Below are 10213 nucleotides of genomic sequence, written 5' to 3' on the forward strand. Positions count from 1 at the left end.
CTTGACTGGCAAAGGAATTTGAGGATTGTCCTCAAACAAGAGCGCAAGCTCTATGTCATAGATATTCCTCGCCCTACACCTCTCGCTGAAGGATCAACCCGTGCTCAGCATACTGCTTATCAGAAGCATATCGATGATGACACGGATGTTCAATGTCTCATGTTAGCGACCATGAGTGCTGAACTTCAGAAACAACATGAGAATATGGATTCTTATGATATGATTGAGCACCTTAAGCGTATGTTTGAGGGACAGGCTCGTCAGGAGAGGTTTGATACTTTCAAATCTTTGAATGCTTGTAAGCAGGGTGAACGTGATCCGGTAGGACCGCATGTTCTGAAGATGATAGGGTATATTGATTATCTTGAAAAATTGGGTGCCCCGATTGGTCCTGAGCACAAAATTGATCTGATCTTGCAATCTCTAAATAATAACTATTCTCAGTTTGTAATGAATTACAATATGAATGAGATAAACAAGAACCCTGCCGAATTGTTGGCAATGTTGAAAACTGCTGAAACCAACATTCAGAAGGCGTCCCCTACTCCCATATTGATGGTGAATAAGGGGAAGGCCAAAGGAAAGGGTAAATGGAAAGGCAAGAAGAAGATGGGATCTAATTCTAATGCCAAACCGAAACCTGGTCCAACTAAGGCCTTGAAGCCAAAAGGTGGTGTTCAGAAGGATGGTGATTGTCACTATTGCAAGAAACCAGGTCATTGGAAGAGGAACTGTCATGCTTATTTGGAGGATCTGAAGAAGAAGAAGGCTGCTGCCGCTTCTGATTCAGGTATTTATGTTATAGAAGTCAATTTGTCTACTTCAACATCTTGGGTATTAGATACTGGATGTGGTTCTCACATTTGTATGGATGTGCAGGAGCTACAGGGAAGTAGGACGTTGGCAAAGGGAGAAGTCGACCTGCGAGTTGGCAATGGAGCAAAAGTTGCTGCTATAGCTGTAGGGACTTATCATTTATCGTTGCCCACTGGGCTTATTTTAGAACTTGAGAATTGTTTTTACGTGCCTGCAATTTGCAGAAACATTATTTCAGTTTCTTGTTTGGACAAGAAAGGTTTTGCTTTTTCAATTCAGAACAATAGTTGTTCCTTTTCTTTGAATAATGTTACCTATGGGGTTGCACGTTTATTTAACGGTTTATATGTTCTTGACTTGGATACTCCCATCTATAATGTGAATAATAAACGACTTAAAACTGATGACTCAAATAAAACATACCTCTGGCACTGTCGTTTAGGCCATATAAATGAGAAGCGCATTTCCAAGTTACATAAGGATGGATACTTGGATAAGTTTGATTTTGAATCATACGAAGCATGCGAACCATGTCTCATTGGAAAAATGACTAAAGCACCTTTCACAGGACAAGGTGAGAGGGCCACTGAGAGATTGGAACTAATACATAGTGATGTATGTGGTCCAATGCGAACTATGGCAAGAGGTGGCTTTTACTACTTCATAACATTTACTGATCATTTCAGTAGATATGGATATGTGTATCTTATGAAGAATAAATCCGATTCTTTTGAAAAGTTCAAAGAGTACAAAGCTGAAGTAGAAAAGCAAACTACCAAAAGTATTAAGACTCTACGATCAGATCGTGGAGGTGAATACTTAAGCCAAGAATTTAAGAATTTCTTAAAAGAGTGTGGTATTGCATCACAACTTACTCCTCCTGGAACACCACAATGGAATGGAGTTTCCGAGAGGAGGAATCGTACCTTGTTGGACATGGTGCGATCAATGATGAGTCATGCAGATCTTCCAATTAGTTTTTGGGGCTATGCCCTAGAGACGGCTGCCTATACACTTAACCGAGTTCCTACTAAAACGGTCCAGAACACTCCATATGAGATATGGACTGAGAAACGACATAGCATGTCATTTATGAAAATTTGGGGATGTGAGGCGTTTGTGAAACGTCAAAATTCTGACAAGCTAGGACCTAAGTCTGATAAATGTAATTTTGTGGGATACCCAATTGAAACAAGAGGTTATTCATTCTATAATCCTTCTGAGAACAAAGTGTTTGTTGCTCGAACCGCTGTGTTTCTTGAAAGAGAGATGCTTTTTAAGAAAAACAGTGGGAGGATAATAGATCTCGATGAAGTTCGAGAACCACATGATAACATTGAACCAGAGCAGGAACCTGAGCAGGATGTACATCAAAATACTGAGAGTAATCCTGTTCCAGAAACACAGGTTGTTCGTAGATCTAGTAGGGTTCGCCATGAGCCAGAGAGATATTATGGTTTTCTCTTGACTCAAACTGGTGATGTGATGCTTATGGATAATGATGAGCCTCTAACCTACAAAGATGCTAAGAACACTCCAGATTCCAAGAGATGGCTTGATGCCATGAAATCTGAGATGGATTCCATGTATGAAAACCAAGTATGGACTTTGGTTGATTTACCCGAGGGAGTTAAACCTATCGAGTGTAAATGGGTTTTCAAAAAGAAAACCGACATGGATGGAAATGTTCAGACCTATAAGTCACGACTAGTTGCAAAAGGTTTCAGACAGATTCATGGTATTGACTATGATGAAACCTTTTCACCAGTTGCTATGGTCAAATCCATCAGGATTTTGCTTGCAATAGCTGCTTACTATGACTACGAAATCTGGCAGATGGATGTCAAAACCGCCTTCTTGAATGGAAGCCTAGAAGAGGATGTGTATATGACACAACCTGAAGGTTTTGTCGATCCGAGATTTCCCAAAATGGTTTGTAAGTTGCGACGATCTATATACGGATTGAAGCAAGCCTCAAGGAGATGGAATATTCGTTTTGATGAAACAGTCAAAGAGTTTGGCTTCATTCAAAATGAAGATGAGCCTTGTGTTTACAAGAAAGTGAGTGGGAGCCATGTGGCATTCCTAGTACTATATGTGGATGACATATTACTAATGGGGAATGACATACCTTCTTTACAGGCTGTTAAGACTTGGTTGAGCAAAAATTTCTCGATGAAAGACTTGGGCGATGCGACCTATATATTAGGGATCAGGATCTATAGAGATAGACCAAGAAGACTAATCGGCCTAAGTCAGAGTACATACATTAATAAGGTATTGCATCGATTTGGGATGCAAGAGGCAAAAAGGGGATATGTCCCAATGTCTCACGGGATATTGATCTCGAAAGAAAACAGTCCGAAATCATTGGATGATAAGGACCGTATGAGCAAAGTTCCATATGCTTCGGCAATTGGTTCCATAATGTATGCAATGATATGTACTCGTCCTGATGTCTCGTATGCCTTGAGCATGACGAGTAGATACCAGTCTAATCCAGGTGAAGGTCACTGGACGGCAGTCAAGAATATTCTTAAGTACCTAAAGAGGACTAAAGATCAATTCTTGGTATATGGAGGAGAAGAGAAACTAGTTGTAAAAGGTTACACAGATGCTAGTTTCCAAACAGACAAAGATGATTCGATCTCTCAGTCTGGCTTTGTATTTTGTCTAAATGGAGGTGCTGTTAGTTGGAAAAGTTCAAAGCAAGAGACGGTTGCCGATTCTACAATGGAGGCTGAGTATATAGCTGCTTGTGAAGCAGCCAAGGAAGCTGTTTGGATCAGAAAATTTCTTACAGGACTTGATGTGGTTCCTTCAGTATCAGATCCGATAGATTTGTACTGTGACAATAATGGAGCCATTTCACAGGCTAAGGAACCCCGATCTCATTCCCGCACTAAGCATATACTCAGACGATACCACCTGCTCCGAGAGATTAATACTCGAGGGGATATACATATATGTAAAGTGCATACAGATCATAACATTGCAGATCCACTGACCAAGGCTTTGTCGCAGCAGAAGCACGAAGGTCATACTAGTTCCATGGGTATTAGATACATCAGAGATTGGCTCTAGTACAAGTGGGAGATTGTTAGTATTGGTGTCCTAGAGACAATGCTATTGTGTTCTATTGTAGACATTTATGGATTATGTTATATTGATTATTGAATAAATATTTATTATGTCTTTATTTACTGCGTAATAAATTGAAAGCATAATAAATGTCCTTGGAATATTATATGTAATTCTATATCTCTAAGTACGTGACTTAGAAATGAGATTATGAGAATAATATCAATATTCCTAAATGTCCCTAGTCGAGTATCATTGTTAAGGGACAATAATGATGCATTAAGACTAGTATGTTTGTTGACTGATGATCACATCTCATTGATCATAGGTATAGTGATGCTAAAGTCAAGAACATAAGTGCATGTATCGACACATGGCACTGGAATGACCCACCGTGAGATTTTACATGTTAATAAGTGTCATTGGAAATTCTCACTGTGATAATGATGTAATGATCCTCTGACTTGATATCATTATATTTCTATATGAGAATTAATATACTTTGGTTGCACTAAAAGTTACCTTTGACCGGGTGATGATAAAATGTACATTGGGTATATTATGAATCGTATGAGAAATATGAATGATCTAGAAAGGATTTAACCCTCCTATTTTAGGAGTGATATTATTGGCCTCTTGATTGAGTGAGACTATAAAATGCATGGCCGTGCTCAAATATTGATTTGTTTAATAGTCTACTCATTGATCAAGGAAATTCGGATTAGACGATGAAGAGGATGACACAATACATGCCTTGAGTCTGATCTATAATATAAGGTTAAAGGGATTATATTACATTGTACATTATTCACAAAAGGTTTAATTGAATCACCAATTATTATTATTACTTGGGTAGCAATGATGTATTACTAGATGCCGCTCATTGTTTATAATTTTATTATTGGATATTAAAATTATTGCCAACGTAATAATAACCTAAAGGGTCACACACTTTGAACTTTTAAAGGAGTTTTAATTTAAATTCTGAATTTAAATTAAATGATTAAGTTCGAAGTAAATTATTTAATTGAGCCGGTCTTAATTAAGTAATTAGAATTTCGAATTTAATATTAAAACCAAAATCGGATGAGGTTTGGAGAAGCCCAAATCCGATTAGGGTTTGGCCCATCTATCTCTCTTCCCTATAAATACATAATGATGTATTGTTTTAGGGTTAAGTGTCAAAAATCATTTTATTAAAAACCCTAGCAGCTCCAGATCAGGAGAGGCTAGAGAGAGAGAGAGAGAGGCTGCATTCGGCTAGTACCGGCTCCGGTGATCTTTGGCGATCAGACGTTCGTGTGGACTGCTTAGAGACGCGATCCTTAGACCGAGGGCTGCGTGGTGATTGCTCGTTCCGGACCTCCATCTTTCGCTAACGTAAAGCTTCAACAAGGTATTACTTCGTATCTCCATGATCAGCCGTACTTTATAGATGGATCCTCGGGTTAGGGTTTCGGAATTTTTGATTTTACGTCGATTATCCGCTGCGTTTGTTGCCCCGAAACCCAACAGCAACAACCTCCAATACCATAACTCACCAGAACTATGATGTGTATATAACAATCTTCTTATTTTTTTACCTCTCTTTCTGGCTGTCCACACATGATCCAATTCATTCCAGACATAATGTTGTGTTATATCTGAATTCTCTGGCAGTTGGATCATCCCGGTTAAGTTTGAAAAAAGCTTCCAATTGACTGATTTTCAACTTTTCACGATCTAACACTTTTTGCAAATTGTCACCATCTTTGAAAGTACAATTCTTGTTGCCAGGTAAATGAAATGAAAGACGATGAACAGAAATCGATCGGTAATGCATGTCGAATCCAAAAATCCCGTAGGCAGCCTCACAACCACATATGTACCTCCCATCAAAGTAAGATTGTATTTCATTTATAGGCTTTTCTTCGGAAGTGGTATCATTATTCTGGGAAGATATTTTAACCGTAGCACGATCATGGCCTTTAAGGCAGTATTTGAAAAGGTATTGCAAACAACGTGAGTGGCAACAAATTTCAATGTTCATGTGACATTGATATTTGACCAGAAAATCACGATTGTAAGGGACAACAAACTGATTGTCTAGCTGAACTTTATTCTTTGTCACTGTAATCTTGGTATCACGGCTTTTGTATACCGGAAATCCAGATTAATCAAAATAAGTTTGTTGACAATACCTGCATAACATAAAGAATATATAATTAATCTTATGTTTTAATGGATCTGCAAACCCTAAAAATGTGTTTAGAAGAGAGGAGTGTCTTATTTTTTCGGAATGATATCAGGTGAATCAATAGCAAGACACCCAGGATACCATTTCATCATTTGATTAATTTCATCCCATGCACTGTTACAGGTCATTGTCAAGAAAATATCTCGGTGACCAATGTACCGACAGATTGCCAATGCATCTTGAAAATTTTACTGCATATATCTTTTTGAACCCGTAAAACTGGTAGGCAAGATAAAGGATTTGCCAACAACAGATGAGGCTTCATGACCCTCATGAATGCTTTTTTGTATGTTGCTATACAAATCATTACGTAAAGTTTTTTGGCGTGTACGACACTACCAAAGATGACTCTGTTCAATGGCAGAGAATGAGTTAACAATGTACTGCTGAAAAAGTCTACCGCCTAAGCGAGGTGTGTTACCTGCACACAAATTTATGTTCAATGCTTTAGAACAACAAAATTGAATGGAAGCAAGCAAAAAAAATTGTGTATTATATATGTGTAATAATGCTGTCAATTTGTAAAAATAATTACCTTTAGACAGTCGACATTACAATTTATAAGAGTAAAACTCTTTCATGGTAATTCTCTTTCTCTTCTTACCGGTATTGTTTGCAGTCTTCACATACGGGATATCATCGTGGTATCCATCTTCTCCATTTGGAAACAACATAGGATATTGCAAAGAAATCAACTTTGGATGAATATCCGTTATTCTTTCAAGCTTCTTGCTTTTAGTCTCCACAATAATATCTCTCTCACCACAAGTATCTTCTAAATCACCAACCATTATTGCTCCGACTTTATTAGATGGAACAATGAAGTTTTCACGGCCAGTAACACTTCTACAAACCTTCATCATAATTTTTAGATCCTGAACTGGCTGCTCCACGAAGCGGTCACGTGCCATCCGAAAGTATTTAACCAATTCATTGGTTTCGTCCAACATCCTCAGCAGGCCTTCAACAATCTCCGTATCCACTGTCTGACCATTAGAAACATCAACCCACAGAAGCATGTTTTGTACTTCGTTTTCAGTGTTGTATATGTATAATTGACAAAACTTTGGGTCGTCTCCATCATTAGGTATGAGTGATCCAAAAAGATGATGATTCTGTCCATTTAGGCGATAGACGTAAGGAGAGGAACCATTTTTTATGGAGTGGTCAACCTTACCGCCAATTGAAGTAAAAGAAAACATAGTATTATACAAACGGATTTGATTTTTGTATTTTCTGCTCTTTTTTGGATCTTTATAAAGCTTCAAGAGGTAATGAGGAGTGGGAGGATTTGATGGTAGCTTGATCTGCCCTTTGCCGAAATAGAGAGAGAATTCTGGTGTACCATTTATAATTGTTTTATTTGCACGTTCTTGCTTCCACATGACAGCTTTACAATGTGAACAACATTCAGTAGGTGGCTCCAATGAGACGTGTCCACTTTTCCCTATAGATGCATAAATTGTGTTTGTTTACATTATATCCTATATATATGCATGTACATGCTTGTATTTTGATAAGGTTAATTTTTTATTTAATAAATGGATATTTGACAAACCTTTATTCCTGTAAGTTAGATCTTCCTTGTCGAAAACCTCTGCTTCAACATCTTCAATATAATCAGTTTCAATACCTAATAAAGAGTAAAAAAAATTAGAAGCATTCAGAATTCTATAAAACCAAAATAAGGAGAACCTTCAGTCCATTGATTGTAATGATGTCTTCTAATGAGGTGTATTACCATCTTCGTTAAAGAAATCTTCAGCATCTTCAAGGATTGTACTGATTTTTGAATGGTCTGTTAAGATGAAGCAGGTTAAGGTGAAATTATAAGGAGAACATATTTGACAAATAAGCAAAACATGTTTGACAAATGTAGGATTTCTGGATGAGTGTATGTCAAGTGAGAAAACCTATTAGATCATCTGCTTTATGTTCCCGGGGATGAAACAATTGGGTGCTGGTATCTTCTACATTGGATTCACGTAGCCTGCTCCGTGATTTCTTGGGCATATTTTTTTTTCTGACCACGGGTTCATTAGTCTCTGAAATTTGGTAATCATTGATTGTAATTGTTGATTGTGTGCCTGTAAAATAAATTTCAAGAGATAGACATTAAATTATAAGTAAAAAATCAATATGACATTAAATAATGGTTTAAGAATTACCAGTTGAAATTACTTTCTTCTTGGATACTGATGACTTAGGAGTGTTAAGGAACGTATTGGATATTTCAGACAGTGCCTGCCTCTGAGTAGGTGATTGTGATACAGGGGAGCAGCTAGGAGAAAGATTGGTTGGTCCTGAAATTGTTTGTGCATAATTAACCACACCATATTGTATTTGATAATATTGAAAAATCAAGTCTAAGGTAGAACCTCTATTCTTGTTAAGACGACTGTAAACATCAGAGTTAGGCACACATGGGGTACTTGAAGCATAGTTCCGTCTTCCTCGTGTGCTTGTTGATCCAGAATATGCTGTACACTCATAAAATTGTAATATACATGATGAAGAAGCTTATGAATTATGTTGGTATCTTGCTTAAAACTATATTATCTAAAAAATACAAAAGAGTAAAAAAATAAAGATACAACAAAAATATATACACATACATCAACAATGTCAAAGGCTGGTAGAGAAAATAAGGACCTGGAGTGACATTGATCTGATTAGGTGAGACATTTTTCTCGTCTCCATTCACAGCAGATGATAATCTTCTCCCATTTATTGAACCTAATAAACATCATGTAAACAAATATAAACAATAAATCAAGTATACTAATTCAAAAAAAACAAATCTATATACGAAATAACAAACAAACTATAGAACATGTATAGGACCAACAAAATGAGAACCTGGAACAACATTGGGAGAATTAGGTGACCCAGTTTCCCCTAGTCGTTTCAGACCAAATGATAAACTTCTTCCAGAACTTGAACCTAAAGGGGAAAATGCAAAAATACAGAGAAGTGGTAAAGAGAGTTACCAATATGAGGGAAACAATTACAGTAGACAATATACTAATTCGAAAACCAATATGAACTTACTAATTCAGAAACCAAAAAATTATATACAAAACAACAAACTCACTATAGAACATGTATAAAACCAAAACTATGAGAACCTGGAACAACATTGGGAGAATTAGGTGACCCACTTACCCCTAGACGATTCAGACCACATGATATTCTTCTACCAGTACTTGAACCTAAAGTGGAAATACAAAAATACACATAGGAGGTGAGGAGACTTACCAAAATCAGGGAAAAATCAATTACCCCAAAAAAAACCATGGGTGATGTGAGAAAACTTACCGAACTCAGATTCGAATGAAGAGAAATTGTCAAGACTCAGATGACTGTAATCGAGCTGTGAAAACAATAAAATTTAGATGTTAATTTGGAAAACAATCGCAAAATAATTAGAAGTATCATAGATGAAATTGAAATGCATGTCGGCATGAAACCTCTTTCATTGAAGTATACGCAGATTGATGGTAAAATGAGAGCTTTCAGAACAAATTTGAATTCAAATTAAGGAGAATGGAGCAAGATACAAAAGTAAAGATTGTGATCTAGACACTTACCAGAATTGGACCGCCAATTGGAATACTTTAACTTCGTCTCCATATGACTTATTACCATTTTAGTGAAACAGCCCAAAGCTTGCATGTGTTGCAGCAGAACAATCTAAAAGAAGATATGAAAGCATGTGAGGAGGGGGGAGTAGGCAAAGCTTTTGTTTCTTTAGTGAAGCTTAGGAAAGTGCGCACAAGTGAGTGCCGCATCAGATGTATAATGTATGATGAAGCTGTTATAGTCAAATGTTGACTTCATTGGCAAAGGTTGTAATTTTGCTGCAAGTTTATGGGTACCCCCTGTCTAGAAGTGGCAAAAAGAGTAGTAGGATTTATTATATAGTTTATGGGCTGAGTAGGTGCAGGAACAAGGCCTGTTATTTGGAGCATTAGGGAGCGCCTTCACGTTTATCATACAGGGCGCAGCTCCTCGTGAAGAGTGGTGCGTGAAAGACAATTAATTAGACCGGACGATGATTCTATGTCTGGGACATGAGGC

At 37.3% G+C, this 10213-nt stretch overlaps 1 protein-coding gene across 1 annotated transcript; it reads right to left on the reverse strand.

Moving 5' to 3' along the window:
* Positions 1 to 6180: 6180 nt before the first annotated feature.
* On the reverse strand, positions 6181 to 9077 carry LOC108207194 (uncharacterized). Its single transcript, XM_064086279.1, has 6 exons — positions 8993 to 9077; positions 8302 to 8869; positions 8047 to 8220; positions 7875 to 7931; positions 7692 to 7766; positions 6181 to 7580 (listed from the first exon to the last, which is right to left on the reverse strand). The coding sequence occupies exons 3-6, from the start codon at positions 8144 to 8146 to the stop codon at positions 6685 to 6687; spliced, it is 1128 nt and encodes a 375-aa protein (XP_063942349.1). The 5' UTR covers positions 8147 to 8220; positions 8302 to 8869; positions 8993 to 9077; the 3' UTR covers positions 6181 to 6684.
* Between the last annotated feature and the right edge of the window lie 1136 nt (positions 9078 to 10213).

Source organism: Daucus carota, chromosome 2 (genome assembly GCF_001625215.2).
Source record: "Daucus carota subsp. sativus chromosome 2, DH1 v3.0, whole genome shotgun sequence".
Classification (NCBI taxonomy): Eukaryota; Viridiplantae; Streptophyta; class Magnoliopsida; order Apiales; family Apiaceae; genus Daucus; species Daucus carota.

What these genes read in the sequence shown, in the direction of transcription:
- LOC108207194 (XM_064086279.1), bottom strand. Translation starts at nt 8,146, where the DNA reads ATGCCCAAGAAATCACGGAGCAGGCTACGTGAATCCAATGTAGAAGAT. An exon ending in AGATTTCTTTAACGAAGATG is followed by an intron (nt 7,767 to 7,874) that starts GTAATACACCTC and finishes ACTCTTTATTAG; the next exon opens with GTATTGAAACTGATTATATT. An exon ending in TCTAACTTACAGGAATAAAG is followed by an intron (nt 7,581 to 7,691) that starts GTTTGTCAAATA and finishes ATGCATCTATAG; the next exon opens with GGAAAAGTGGACACGTCTCA.